Source organism: Corvus moneduloides, chromosome 4 (assembly GCF_009650955.1).
Source record: "Corvus moneduloides isolate bCorMon1 chromosome 4, bCorMon1.pri, whole genome shotgun sequence".
NCBI classification, from domain to species: Eukaryota; Metazoa; Chordata; class Aves; order Passeriformes; family Corvidae; genus Corvus; species Corvus moneduloides.
The window spans coordinates 41,593,104-41,608,929 of record NC_045479.1 but is presented as its reverse complement, the minus strand read 5'-3'; the positions used below and the strand labels follow the sequence as shown (position 1 = coordinate 41,608,929).

The window sequence follows — 15,826 nt, the reverse complement described above, 5'->3', positions numbered from 1 at the left end:
AAAACACCCCTTTCACTGTAGAAAGTTAACTGTGTATAAAGAAAAAACCCCACCCTTTTCACTATAGGAATACCTGTCTGAACTTATTTTTTGTCCTTTTTACAAAATCTGTGTGAAATCTACTGCGCACTCCTCCCTGAGGAGGTGGGATTTGTTGCCCAGGCAATCTAATGTACATGTCTCAAAAGTCACATCCATTATGGGTACATTAACAATTCATACAGCTGGTTCCAGTGGGACATCATCATTCAGACCTCTGAGGGACTATGTGAGTCTTGCAGGTGGTAGAAGGATACAGTGAACAGATTCCCATAGCGCACCACACTTAGATTAGCATAATTCCACTGAGTGAGATAGAACTATTTCTAGTTTAGTCCACTAATTTGTAAATAAAAATACCTGTCTAGTCAGTTGTGGGTTACTATATGGTCTGTTGAAGTTAGCAGAGAAACAGGAAATTCCATAGCTAATCAGTTTATCCCTCAACCCAGTACTCATGAGCATTACCAATTAACTGTGGAGAATGTCTAAGGAAAATATGTGCAGGAAATTTGGGATGTTATGACTTACTGTAGAATTTTTTTGTTTGATTAACTTTTTTTTTTTACATTTTAAAGTATTACGTGTTAGTGAGTGACTGGCTCTCTGAAGCCTGGGAGATCTTATTTCTGAATTCTTGACCAACTCTACCATAACCCATAAATTAGCTGCAGTCTGAGAACAGCGTGTTCATACAAATGTCTGCTCATTTTCAATCCTACCTGATTCCAGGAATTGCTTCTTACAACAAACTCCACAAGCAATGTATATGATACATGTAAGAACTGTGGGTTTTTGTCGGTGTTACATTATTGCTGTTTGATTTCATACTTGCCCTCTTGAAGACACTGCAAGATAAACAGGCATGTTTGGTTTTACTTCTTTTCATTTGGCAGTAGTGTCTTTCTGTGCCTTATAGTCACTTTGATGCCATGATGATTTTTTGCCTTTTATACCCCTTTTATATATCTTTTTATAGCTTTTGTATTCTTAGTGGGCTTTAGCCTACATTCTTAGACTTACTTTGTTAAGCTAGGAGACTAAACATCTTAGAAGCCTCATAGTTAGGGATCAGAATGCCCCAGACACCAAGGTCCTCTCCAGAACACATTCTGTAAACTAAGATAGAACCATCCAGGGGAAGGTTCCTTGGGGAGGGGGGCTCACTCGAGCCTCTCATTGGGGACTGTTTGATAGATCTGCTAATTAGTAAGACCTGTAATGATATAACAAATCGATTGTATGTGTGCACTGCGGGGTGCATTTCGGCGCATTCCACCTGGACGTGGTGCACCTAAGGATCCTTAAAATAAATACAGAGGTAAAATCCCTTTTTTCCTTCTAACCATGTTTGATTCTTGATTTTAAGACCAGGAAAAGGCATCAGCTTTGTGGCATCTGCATTTTCTGTTAGAGCGAGACTGTAGACAGAATATCTAGAAATGACAACAGGGTAACATACCAGAATATCACACCACCATTAGAGGTTTTCCAGAATGTTTCTTTCTATGTCAACTTTTCTTTGCTTAAAAACATGAAACCAAGAAACCCTTCACCCTCACGCACAAGGGAATGCTGGTGAGGTGAGCGAGACATTCATAGGGGCCGTGATGTTTGTTATAAATTCTCATCAGGCTGAACAAAGACATTGGACTCGTGTCAGGAAACTCTTACATTTTATTGTACAGTCACCATAACTTTGGCCACCACCCCTATATTTAGACTCAACAGGTATTGGCTAACACACCCTTAAATTTCTTACAACAGACTTCCACAAGAGTGGAGGTGAACAAGTCCTTAATTTTGTACAGTACATTTCAGTAAGTTCTCAACTCCCACAGCGCACAACCAAAGGTGCTGACTCACAAGCCACAGTACATCTGATATTCAAAGGTGCTGGCTCACAAGCTCTTCCCTCCCACAACAAACGTTAAGGCAGAGTATGGGATAGAATATGATAGCTGTGCTTTGCCCAGGCAAGGCAAGGGAAGAAAACAAAAAATAACACCAGTCCTTAGATCCTGCATTGGTGCTGCTGTGTCAATGGTCCAGAGCAGGGACTGCGAGACAAAGGAAAAGAGAGAAAGAGAGGAGGAAGACAGAGAAAAGAGAAAAAAAGATAATAGGGTCCTCTACAGCCATCCAGTAGGGATGCATTTTCAGGAATGAATACTGTTATTGCTAGGTTCTTATTTGTATTTATATAATTGAAATAATGTCTACCACCATACATTACTTTTGTGTTTGTGACAGTGAATTCCCCATATCACTGTATTCCATCTCTGTAAAGTTTCTGAGTTAGTGGCTTCTAAACACGCTGCAGTTTGTCACTGACAGGAACTCTTAACGTGACTGCAGAAACAGCAGCCTTCTGCAGGTTGGGCAAGTTATTAAAAAAATGAGCTGCAAACTACAACCTCAGTAAAGGTGCTATCATTATGTTTTCACACTGTAGAATGAAGTTAATTTTAAAAAGTCATTCCTGTGCAAAATGTTGTCATAAAGGGACAGTGGCTTTCATTACCAGCCTGGTTCTTTGGGGAATTACAACCTCAGCAATTCTAATTTGCACCAGACAGAAAGTTGCTAAGCTAGTCATTAGCCCAGATGTTAATTTCCATCTAAATATTGCTCTAATTATGTAAAGAAATTAGTAATTTCAGGGACTCTTGAGTTACTGGAATCATCAAAGTATGTGATTTTAAGACCTGTACTTCGCAGTTTTTTCTTTATATTTTGAGGCTTTGATGACAAAGTTTAATCTGTTGGAGCTCAGGTGCTTTTGGTTTTATGCAGAAGAAATAAGAGGTGGTTAAAATCACAGCTGTTTGCTGGATGCCCGGGCACAGCTTTGGCCATACCTGCAGGGCCCCTTTGCTGACATCAGTAGTTCTCCATCCCAGTGCAGGTTACGGGGTGGAGCCCATTGCCAGGCGTAAAGCTGAATTTACCAGAGCATTAGCCAGGACTGCTGTAGCCAGTGTCTGGCTTCAGAAAACACCGACCTCCCCTGCAGAAACCAGGGCAGCTCAGGATTTTGGAGCAGGCAGAGCGGCTTTAAGCTACTTGAGGCCACACAGGGACTGTCCCTGTGGTCTGGAGTCATGTGTCTCGCTCCAAAAGGGCATTAAGGAAGTGGATTAAAGCACGGGGCTTCAGTGCTGCGTAAAACACTACGTTTCAGTAGGTCTGCATGCTCGTCACATAAAAGACAGAAATCCCATGGCCCAGTTAGGCAGGGTATCCCTACTCATGCACAGGCTAATCTTGTCTTCCTTCCTTTACTACTGAAGATGTTAAAAGCACTCACTCCTCTTTACTTTTCCCTTATCACGCTGGTTCCTTGGGCCTTTGATTATTCATCTGAGTTTATTTTCTTTTTGGAAGTCTTCACTGGCTGGCCTCCATCCCACTTTCCAGCCACGCAGGAGCCCTTCCAGCAGGAGGCAGAGGCCTCTCTCCCGAAGGCAGTTGTTGGAATATTTGAGTATGCTGTTGTTTTCTGCAGTTCCTGAAGCAACCCAGATGTTTCACACCTGGGGCACAGATTGATTATGTTTCTTTGTAAGGGACACATTGTAACTACCGCCTGAAGTCTGCCTTTGTTTGGCTGATCTCTGTCAGAGTGAGCGCTGAGAAAATGCAAAAGATGGGGTTTATGAAACGAAAATGAACCTTATGGAATCTGATATTTGTTGTTCTTCCCACCCAGAGTGCGAGCCCATAGAAGCTATTGCCAAGTTTGACTATGTTGGAAGATCTGCACGAGAACTCTCTTTCAAGAAAGGAGCTTCCCTTCTGCTCTATCACCGAGCATCTGAAGACTGGTGGGAAGGAAGGCACAATGGAATTGATGGCCTTGTCCCTCACCAGTACATAGTGGTGCAGGATATGTAAGCAGTGTCTGGTGTGAATGGGTTCTTGGGTGTAAAGTCTGAAGCGCTTAGCGGTATTTTTCAAATGGGTCAGTGGTTTGAAGGGTCAGATGGATTAAACATCTGCCTTGTATGCAGGATACCTGTCTTTACTGCCCCAAATTGACAGCTCCATCAAAAACTACTACTAGGCTAAGCTACTTCTATGGATGCATTCCGAGTACATTAAGAGACAGATACTGCTTCACCTATTTTAATTTGACTGTCTCTTTGTAGCAGTTACTGACTTTTAACTTCAGAATAGCAAAAGCTGGGGAAATGCAGCCCTGAACTCTTGTTTTACAGTATTAAGCATGTGCTTTGCCAAGGATGACAAAGTTCTTTACAGAAAGGTTACATACACTCAAGTGTAAAGAGCTCAGTAGACAGAAGGATTATAAACAATTTTGGGAGATGTGCAAGGGCTGTAGCGCATTATAACATGCCTGCTTTCCTTAAGGGGATTAAACTCTGAGAGTGCCAAGGTGCTCTGTCACACTTCACTCACTGACTTCTCATCTCACTACCGGTGTTCTGTTCAGGGATGATACTTTCTCAGATACATTGAGCCAAAAAGCAGACAGTGAGGCCAGCAGCGGACCCATAACTGAGGACAAGTCATCATCAAAGGACATGAACTCTCCTACTGACCGTCACTCAGATGTGTATTTAGGAAGGTAAGCTTCAGCATAACATGTTTTCAGTAGTCCTGCTCACAGCTCAGCTAACACAGTAATTACTCCTCCACATGCTCATGCTGGGTCACTACAACTTGTTCTACAACCATTTCTTCACTGGTGCAGGCAAAGAAAGAGATCGGAACCTCCACCTCCGTTGAGGCGCCCAGGCAGGAGCAGTGACAGCCACTGCCCAGTACACCCACCTCACCCTCTCTCCAACTCAGCCATGGAGCTGGGCTCCCCCAGCCTGGCAACTCACTGCAGTCCCAGAGCCCTCCTTCAGAATCGCAACCTCAACGCCGACAGCCCAGAACGGCGGCGCAGGCCTGGCCACGGCAGCCTCACTAACATCAGCAGGCACGATTCACTGAAGAAGATTGATAGCCCTCCCATTAGAAGGTCTACATCTTCTGGTCAGTACACAGGTTTCAATGACCATAAACCACTGGACCCAGAGTCAATAGCTCAGGTTTGTGTCTTTTTTATTTATGGCACTGTCTGATTTTCTGAGGAGCAAATCTCATTGAATAGCATAGCACAGGGCGCATGCACTGGTGGGAAGGTGTGTGCAGGGGAATATCCTGCTTGGCTTTCCAAACAGAGTATGTGTGAAAGAAGATGCATTAAGCAATCCTGAGTAGAAGAAACACAAAGGGGAGTAAACGTTGCAGAAGCAATAAAAACAAATTATTTCCCATTATACTGTAATGAAATTGCCTCTGCCATACAGAGCACTAGGACAGTATTACAACAGCTACATAGATCGCTGTGCTCTGTTGAAGGCTGGCCTATTCTGACTTGCATGTAATTAATGTTCAATTATTTCTCAGTATTATGGTAAGCAGAAAAGTGGTCTGACTGACTAGTAGTGACCAATGCCATTCCAAGCAGAGATTTACAGTCCAAGGTCTTGTGGATTTTACAGTTTTCATACGGTTCATACTGTGTGTTGATTTGATGCATGTGGTAGAACCTGATGTGCAAGACATTGCAGCTGCATAAATTGCGGGCCATCTTACGCCTGTGTGAACAGTCACCAGTCTTATTCCTAGCAGTGAAGAGGTGAAAAGAGTGGAATAGGAAGCACTCTGATCATCAGATTGATTTGTTGTACTGAGCTGGTAACAGCTCTTGAGTAAAGAGATACCTCTATCTTCAGAACTCATTTTGTCTAGGTAGGATAACATGATTAGTAGGGGCACCCTGAGGGTGCTCTATGATTGCAAATGCATTTTACAATAACTCTGGCACTCAAGTTTTAAAATTTAATGTACTGGTAATGCTTACTTTCAAACTCTGCTTCCAGTGAGGAATAGAAGGGACTGACATGCTTATGTACCCATGTATTGGGGTTAGAAAGTGCAGGTGTTTTTACTGTTTTATTTTATTCTAAGCTATTCATTTACTTTCCTGGAACAGCACTGTTTGGCTTAAGGTATCTCTTTTTTATGCCCAGACTGGTGATCATTTGGCAGTGAGAGAACCCAAACTTTGATTAAACTATGTGAAAGTCAGTGTGAGCAGGCAGGGAACACCAGATATTTTAAGCTTAGTTGTATCTCAATACCTCTGAAAAGAAGTAAGCTAGTATCTTGGTGCATTCTTTTAGCCTTCAGGCCAGAAATAAATGAATTGGTTTTCTTAGGTGTGCATACTGAACAATATCTTACAGGTTTTTCCTGTTTAACTCAGTGAAACAAGAGGACAGAAGAGTTGATAGGCACACCAACTTTATTTCCTTAGAAAACTAGGTTTTATAATCTGTGTGAGGAAATACAGACCCTGAACACCTGAGACTTAGATGAGAGGAGCAGTTAGCTAAGAGTGAGCAAATGGACTAAAATCTTTACAGTTGTCAGTACCCAAGCGATGACAGAAATCTTCACCACTCAAACACTGCTAAGCAAATATCAATTGCCCTGACAATCACTTCATAAAATGGCTTGCAGATTTTGGTGTAACACCTTTTTCTGATTGTCTCATGTGAACAAGGTTAAATGTTTGTAATGACCACCCAAAGCTGCTATGTTGTCAATTGTAATAAGTCTGGTGGAAATTGATTTTAGCAGTATCATAATTGTTAGAGGATGAAATTAATTCATTTATTTCCTTCCCCATCCCCTTGTTCCTCTGGTGCTTTGCATTCAGTAGCAACATGAATGACATGCTGCTCTCTCTGTGCTCTGACCCAGGACATCGAGGAAACGATGAACACAGCACTGAATGAGCTCCGTGAGCTGGAGCGGCAGAGCTCGGCCAAACATGCCCCTGATGTCGTGTTGGACACCTTGGAGCAAATGAAAAACACCCCCACCCCTGCCACCTCGACAGAATCACTCAGCCCTCTCCACAGCGTTGTTTTAAGGAGCTCCGAGCCTCAGATCCGCCGTAGCACTAGTTCTTCCAGTGACACCATGAGTACTTTCAAGCCCATGGTGGCCCCTAGAATGGGAGTGCAGCTGAAACCTCCTGCTCTTAGGCCAAAACCTATTGTTCTTCCAAAAACAAATCCTAGCATAGGGCCTTCCCCTCCTTCCCAGGGTCCAGCCGACAAATCTTGCACAATGTAGGCAGCTCAGCCACCCACAGTGCCCAGCTGGGGTATGCTAGGGAAAGGGATGGATTAACAATAGAAGTCAGGGCTCCATAACATCATTTGGTCATGTTTGTAACTGGAGAGGCTTTGTTTTTCAGTGTTTTTGAATGTATTGTCTGAAAGTAGCTACATTAACGTGGGCATTTGTATTTTGTATGGTTTCGATTAAACGAAAAACTGGACAATTGTGCGTAGTTTAAAAGAAACAAAAACATAGACTTACTTGAAAACTTGATGCTGCACCATTTGTAATAAAATTAACACAGATCACAAACAGCTTGCCACGTTGTAACATACTTCACAGTCTTACTGTAGCTATATAAAAACAGATCCTGCACAAAACTAAGGGGCGGGAGGGGGTTCAGGGGACACGGAGCCCCTCATTCCTGGGTCACCAAACCAAATCTCAAGCAGGTTAGTAAGAACTGAAATCTAGCATGTGAGGATTAAGTGTGTGTGTGTGGAATGTCTAAGTCATCTCAGGCCACATTTCTTATTTAAGACACACAAAAAAAAAATTCACCAAGCCCTCACAACTCATAATTGGCACCAAGTTTTAGCTTTCTTGTTGGCAGTCTCACTAGAGGCAAGCTCTGGATGGAGCTGGAGATCACATTGCTCTCACTGATACGAAGCAGCATTCCAGGACACAGCTAAAGCACATCTCCAGGATAGTATCTAGAAACTCCTTTTACAGCCCTCTGTAATAGTGTACCTCTTCCCATGAAGCTAGACCTTCATTCCCTGGTACCACATTTTTTACAAAAGCTAAATTTGTTTGAAGTTCACAGTTAAGCAAGCCAGGCTCTGGGGAGTGTGTGAACCTGTTGGTCCATTAGGCAGCGTGAGGGGCAATTAAAGGGATCAACTACACAGTAATTCAGAGAAGTATCCCGTTGACTTTACTGCTCAGTGTCCAGTTAAGGATGTGATATGGGTTGCAGTAGCCCAAGTTTCGAGCTGACCCAGCCGTGCTGACTGCCTTGCACAGCGCAAACGCTCAGTTGTGCTGACGGCAGCAAGACAGGGACTCTGAAGAGGGACTACCCCCTGCCAGTGGTGCAGGGGTCACTCACAGGACAGGCAGCTGAGTTTCTACTGCCTAGATTCAAGCTGACTAAAGTTTTCCATAACCCCTTTCTCCTCCACTTCCCCTTTTTTTTAATGACAGAAATCAGTACCTTTCTTATGTCTGTGCAAGTGGCGACTGTCAACTTTGCTTAATGCTCTGTTGTTAAACTTCGTTAGGCGTGAACTAAACCTACAGCTGTTTTGCACACTGCAACAGTAAGCCATAATATTATTTCTGTGAACATATTTTCAAACATCCAATCCATGAAAGAAGTTTCAATGAGTAAAATGGGGGAAAAAATCACTTGTGGTCCACCTACAGAAGTACAACTGGCTGTAATTAAGATCTGTCTTTCCACATATTCTGTAAGATCTCACTCTTGGAAAGCTTGAAATTGTACAACTCACTATACATAAACAATCGAGTTTGGGAGGAGAAGAGTAGTGACAAAATTGGGTAGACGTAATTGCTGAGGTGACAGGAGTAATTTCCTGTTGTTATTTAGGAGCATTTTATTCCCGCTCTGGTTGACACCTTCTAGACGGGTGATGCAATGCAAAGCTCCAGGTGTGAGAAGTACCCCATGAACTGCCTCTGAGCCCCGAACTATTGCTGGTATTTGCAAACCCTTTTCAATCCAGTCACAGACTTCACACACATCTAGGCTAGAGGCAAGGTCTTGATCGACCACAGTGGGCTGTGCAGCATGGGTCAGCAAACCTCCATCCTAGTCAACTGTACTGCCTGGTCCTAATGCCAGGGCCAGAGCCTAAGCCAGGCCAGCCCCAGCTGCTGACCAGTGCTGGTCTGTAGGGTCTGCTCACTTGTTTGGGACCAGAGACATTTACAAGTAGTTCCCCAGTTTACTTGATTCAATGGAACAAAACTGGAATTTCAGCTTTCATTTACATACAGTTTTTGTCTAGCGTTTTTAAATTAACCCACCTGGCACAATTGAGATGGATACCTGTATCTTTAAATTGCATAGGGAATTTTGTATGTTTAAATAACTGTACTGGACTCCATAATGCTTATATTAGAAATTGTTTAGCAAAAGAAAATATTAGAAACAGTGCATTTAGTGAATGCATCCTCTTAGTGCATTCACACAGTTAATGTGTAGTTTGATGGTTATTATAGATACTTTAAAGCATAGTAAGTGGATATGTAACAGGAAAGACTGCTACATCTTCAGGCATACTAAAGGGTAACTCCTGCACACCTAATCCAATCAGTATTGTCCTTTACTGTCAAGTTTGATGAATTGCAGTACTGGTAGCTTCCTGCTTGTTGACTGTTACCTACTTGTGTCAATGTACATCTGTAGTATGTACATGTGAAAGTGCCTTTAAATTTTAGAGGAGCTTTAGCTTTGCTCTTGTACTGTTGCATTTCCATTGCATCATTTCCTGTTCGTGTATGGCTGCATTCCCATTGCATTCCTTCCACTCTTGAAGATAAAATAAAACATGGAAAATCCACAGTTCTGGAAGAGAAATGTACTGTTAATCTGTTGTGACAATGCACTTTTATGTATAGTACTGTACATTTTTGGCATGTACCATTACAAGCTTCAGTATACATTCAAGTTTGTTCCTCATAGTGTATCTTTATAATAAAGAAGATAGTTCTGTCTCTGTATGTAGTTTTGCTGGGTAAACCACCATATCTTTCAACATGGATTGACAATCTACTTCCCACATAAGGGAGCATCCAGCACACCAGCCTCCCCCAGCTACCCACACCCCACGCTGCCTCAAGTGCTGTCACCCTCTTGGCCTGAAGAAGCATTTGTTCTTGGAAACTGCCTAACTTAAAGTCCCTCTGTACCTGAAGACTCGTCAAAAAGAGCCACCAACTTCACACAGTTCTGCCTGAGCACCCATCAAGAGCAGTCAATCCTTCTCCCACTGGCTGAGGAAACCCCTGGCTGCCCACTTGGCCAAACACCCTGCCACCCCACCTCCTACTTCCTGCAGGAAAAATGGGGTGAATAAAACACTCCAGCTTACATATTTCAAAAATAGAGCGAAAAGAATAAAAAAAGGGACATTTCTTAAAATGGGGATATTTCTTGGAACAAAAGAAGAGATGGTATCAGGCTGGGAGGGGGTGGGAGTAGTGCCACAGTTAAGGGTTATATTCAGTGACCTTATGTCTGAGAAATGGTGGCGATACACACCCTCACAGCTGGCTCCAGGGACCAGGGAGTCTGTGATTGTCAGGCTGACAGCTGCATGAGAGATGTTCTGCCATACATGGATCAGATGCTATCAAGGACAATTCCTGGTCTTGGACTACAGCTGCCCAAATAGGCTCGCCATGCTGTCCTACATAAATATTTAGGGGGAGAAGAGCTGTTTGGAAATGTGTTCTCAATCCTTGCTGAAAAAACCCAAACCAGTCATCCCTGTTGTTGGGGACCACCACGTGCCTGAAGAAGACAAATGCCCCGTTCCTGGAAGAGCTCAAGGCCAGGCTGGATGGAGCTTTAATCAATCTTCCTAAGGTGGAAGGTGTCCCTGCCTATGGCGGGGGATGGTGCTTTCCAACCCAAACCATGCTATGATTCTGTGTCAGGCAGTGTGGGGTGGTGTGGGGGAAGGCGCCCAGCAGCCACCCCGGCTCAGAGCAGGGCTGTCACTCCTCTTGCTGAGAAGCTGCCGTAATGCAACTGCTCATCCATCAGCCCATGGCAGCAGCCTTTGCGCTGCAGTGTCCAGTGACCTACTTTGGGTATTTCTTCTTGTCCCCTACTGCACAAAAGCTGACTAAGGCACACAGGAGGGGACAGCAAAGGTCATTCTTCATTCAAGGTCCTGCACAGCCCAGGGGATGCATAACCCAATTTCCACAGTCAGATCATTCACTGGTGAGGGGAGGGGCTTATGTGGTGGCTTTTAATCTGTTTTAAAATAAATAAGAAAACACAAGAAGAGGAGTCTCCTCTTGTTTTATAATATCAAGTTTCAGTGTTGCACTGTGCTGACTTCCTAGCTTCCTTCAGTTTTTGTAGTGGAAAGGAGCCCAGCTCTCTTGGAGACAGCCAAAGCTTTTGGCAGGTGGTGGAGGAACTGCTGACTCTACTGGTGCTCAAAAAGCAAAAGGCTGATGAGCTGTTTTGCTGAGAAAAGTGTATTGGCTGAGCAGAAAAAGAGTAGCAGTGGCAGTAGAGTGTTTAGCTCTCAGGCCACTGCTGCAAATCATTGTTTCAAGCCACATGCGGCTCCAGGATGTGGCATTGCCCTGGCCTGCTCAAATGCCTCCTCAGACAGCATAAGGAAACCACAGAGGATCCACCCAGGTTTTAAGTTCTCCTTGGCAGAGACACACAGTTTGTTTCTTGCTCTGTGGCTCACGTGGAGTTACCCTGACCAGAAGGATCCACAGTTGCTCTGTTCAGTCACTGCTACCCCGTGGGACAAGCCTTGATGTTAGTCTGGATAGACTGATGCATGGGGAACAACTGAAACCAGAAAAGTATTAACTAGAGATAGTACAGGGTGAAGATACCATTCTTGTACATAAGAATATTGCTTTTTCCATGGGCTTGCCTCTTAAAAAAAACTCCCACCATAATCTATGAAAGCTCGAACAGATCAACAGTTTAGCATCCTAAAACCCAGTTAGCTGAATCAGCTCAATTATTGTTTAAAAAACAAACAAACCAACCACTCATTCGGACATGCCACTGTAACTGCAGCTACTCCCTGTCTTTGCATTTCCCACAAGGGCGTTTGCAGATCACTCAGCTGGCAGCACCAGTCTCTGCTGGGTCTCCAGCAGACCCAGCCTGAGCATGTTTTTCCTGCCGGGGAGCCCTTATGGCTCAGAGGTGTCACTCACTCTCCACTGCAGTGCTGCAGCTCACCTGGACTGCAGCTGCCTTGGCCTCAGCCCCAGGTCCTGCCACCCCTCAGCCCTTTCCTGGCAGTCCTCCCCCTGGCCCCAGCAGGGCTGTAGCCCTGGCACAGGATTTTGGTTTCCCTCATCCAGCCATCCCACTGATCAGCAAGGCCAAAACCAGTGGAAAGGAAAACAGAAAATGGCAGGCCTCAGAGCAGCCTGCCTGATGCACCATCCCCGCCAGATGTGAGAACAAAACTTGTGTGGTGGCACTAAGCTGGAATCAAGAGAGAGAAGAGCTCTGTATTCCCTTACCTTGTTACACAGCAGTAAGAGCTACAGTAAGAGCTGGCAGGCCCGAGGGCTGGAAGGAGACATGCAAAATTTGATGCTGACTGAGGGATTAGAGTTAAATGACATAGTCTGGGTCTGGCTGAATTGGTCAGGTCAGCAGGTTTTCTCTTACCTTTCTCAATACATATATGCAAATTAAAAATGCAGGAATACACTTTTTACTGTAACTCAGCAGTCACTTGAGCCTCTGCCCCACAACTGCCCAACTACAGTGTGCCCCATGACTGTCTCTTCTCCCAAGTAACAAGTGATAAGCCAAGAGGAAACGGCCTCAAGTTGCATCACAGGAGGCTTAGATTGGATGTTAGGAAAGATTCCTTCACTGAGAAGGCTGTCAAGCTCTGGAGCAGGCTGTCCAGGGAAGTGGCTGTCACCATCCCTAGAGGTGCTTAAAAGCCATATAAATGTGGCACTTGGAGACATGGTTTGGGGGTGCACGTGGCACTGCTGAATTAACAATGGACTTGATGATCTGAAAGGTCTTTTCTGACCTAAATGACTCTATGATTCTGTGATCCCCAGTTGTGTCACTGCCATCTGCCAGCAGGGTCAGGACACAGTGGTCACTGCAGACACATGAGAGCAGCTTAGTGATTCAGACTGGAGGTTGAGGATTTCCCTTTTCTTAATTAACAAACTGCATTGATTTTTTTTCAATTAGCATAGTAATGGAATATGAATGTGAAGCACAAGGCAAAAAAAATTCAGCTGTAAAGTATAGACAAGTTATGCTGTACGAAGGAGGTCAAATACTTGCGGGATGAAAATCAATAACAGCTGCACTGAGTGCAGCACCGTGGATAAACCAAAACCAAACCCTGCCTGTTCTCATCTCCGTGAAGTACATCGATTCCTCCCTTAATATCGGCCATGTGCCTTTTCACTAGTGTACACTGACATCTATAAACACTGACCAAACAACATAAAATAGTGAATTACATTTATTTGAATGAATTACGTTCATGGAGAGACAAATCACTGAGCCCGGCACTCCTCTGGAGGTGAATGAGACGTTCATTGAAATGGTCAGGCTTTTGGCAGTGAGTTTTTGATTGCAAAGAAGTGGCATTAACATGGATATTGTTACCAGAGTCATGAGTAGAGAATATAAATGTGCTAAAGGTGGAAAATGCATAAAATCCTTCACAACTTTGACACAGAACTGCTGAGTACCTAATAACTCACTGCAACATATATTTTAATTGGGTTTTTTACCTGCCTACAATCTTTTCTGAGACAGACATTACAGTAACACTCCAGCACCCCCAGCAAACAGCACCAAGGTGAATGTAACAGGTTTATTTGTCAATACTCACGCATTTAAGATGAATTTCACTCAGTTTTCTCAGCTATTTAAATGGATTTTTTTCCTGAAAGCTACTACAAGAATATGTCAAAAATTAATTTCAGACCTACTGGGAAGACCATTTTATAATTTGTCACACATATCATAAAGCTTATTTTACGGCTAAGTCAAAGTTATTCTGAACAAAATCAGTTTACACACAAGGTTACAATCAGAGATAGAAATGTGGCTAATCTGGGGCTGCTAAATCATGTAGTTAATTCTGAACACTCCTCCATGCCCCTTCCAAATTACAAACAAATAAATATATATGTATGCTCATTTCATCTCTTGAAAGCATTGGGACAGGTACATTGCAAAGTTCCTGCTGCATGTTTTATTTCTGCTAAAGAAAACATGGTAATGTGGTCTGTTTTGGAGGGGGAAAGCCCTCCATCCCTGGGCAGCACGTGGGGAACCCCCATTGGAGGGATGCCCATTTTCACACCTCCACAGGACTACCCTCCTCCTGCACCCCAGTCTGGCAGCACAGCAGGTTCTGCCCAGCTTTCTCTAACCAGACCCTGAGCAATGCTGTCACTGCGCCTCAGGCCTTCAAAATTCTCCCAGTATTAAAAATTAACTTTGTCAGACACTGGAAGTTTGGAACTAATGTAATTTCTTATGTCCTGTAGGCCTAAATGCCATTGGTATCCATGTATGTCCATGAGTTGTGCACATGAAAATGTGCATGTTCAGGGAAGCAGCAGCTGATTTACAAGCTTTTATGTAAAACCTTGAGTTTCTAATTGTAACATTGGGTGTCTGGCTTGGCCTCTATAGAAATAACTTGGTTTTCTGTTTGCATGCCATCAGCTTGGGTGTTTTCCATTTTACTGTGTTAACATTTTCCTGCTTTATAGGCATACCAGCAGGCTCCAGCATTTCAATACAAGTTCTGTGTACACATCTCCAGTACCAGGTACATTTTTTATTACCTCAAAGCAAACTCAATTTTTCCAGAGATCTATTAGTAACGCTAGTCATAGAATAATTCAGTTATGCTTAACGTGCTTTTCATTCTTAGCTATAAAATTGATGGGAAGGTAATTCCTGCAGATAATTTAACTTTTCCCAATATTTTCTTTTCTTGGTGAAATAAATAAAGAGTTCTGCTCAGGGCTTACATATTTAGCAGCATCTGCCCCAGACATAGCTGCAGAAGGAGCCCCGTTTGAGGGTGCCCATGCAGGGTGGCAGCACTACCCTGGTCCCTGCACTGCGACCTCCAGGGCTCACCCCTGCTCATCACAACATCAGTGGGACATTTTCCCCTCTGTTAACCTGAAGGAGACCAAGTGTGAGAGCATTCAAATCTATTCAACTCCTCTAATACACTCTGAATCCCGTGTGCCATGGTAAAAGTAAAGCAGCACTCAAACTCAGTAGGAGACAGTCCACACCTTGCTCTCTTGGAGGAGGACTGGAGGTAAATATGTCACCTGTGCTGTTCCTACAAGGCTACTGAGTGTCAGACATCATTCCTGAGGGTCTTTGCCCTCTTTGCTAAAGCCAACACAAGTACTTCCAGTGCCTGCAGTGGCCCAGTTTCCCCACTGCATCCACTTTTCAAAGCACTGGGAACAGTCATGTCTCATCTGACTAAAGGAAGGATTTCAGTATCAAATAAAACACATCAAGCAGGGAAAAAACCCCATTTGTAAGTGGCAGAAATGCTTCCAGAACAAGGTGCTGCAATTCTGCAAAAGGAAATAAAAATCACTCTGTGGTTATGCTTATGTGCAGGAATATTTTCCAGTGTTGTTTGCAGTAGTCTGAGTAAGAGTGGGGGATAATCAGGTTTGTTCATAGCTTCTGTGGAGATAGCGCTGAAGTGGGACCGGTGCTCTTCTCTCCAGGGCATTTGTAATTCACTCCTGTCTCTGGGAAATGTTGCCCAGCACCTCTGGGGACTTTCCTGGGGACAAAGTTTGACAGGGGAAGGACCTGATTGCAGGATGCTCCTAAACTGGGCAGAAG

General features: G+C 43.8%; 1 protein-coding gene across 2 annotated transcripts in view; it reads left to right on the top strand.

Moving 5' to 3' along the window:
* SRGAP1 (SLIT-ROBO Rho GTPase activating protein 1) overlaps positions 1-9,942 on the top strand; it is a 146,843-nt gene extending 136,901 nt beyond the window's left edge. For both annotated transcript variants that reach the window (XM_032106146.1, XM_032106147.1), the window contains exons 19-22: positions 3,752-3,932; positions 4,496-4,630; positions 4,757-5,102; positions 6,826-9,942. In XM_032106146.1, coding sequence (XP_031962037.1) covers positions 3,752-3,932; positions 4,496-4,630; positions 4,757-5,102; positions 6,826-7,203 — 1,040 coding nt within the window. In that variant the 3' untranslated portion in view covers positions 7,204-9,942. The remainder of the gene's footprint in view (positions 1-3,751; positions 3,933-4,495; positions 4,631-4,756; positions 5,103-6,825) is intronic.
* Positions 9,943-15,826: the final 5,884 nt, after the last annotated feature.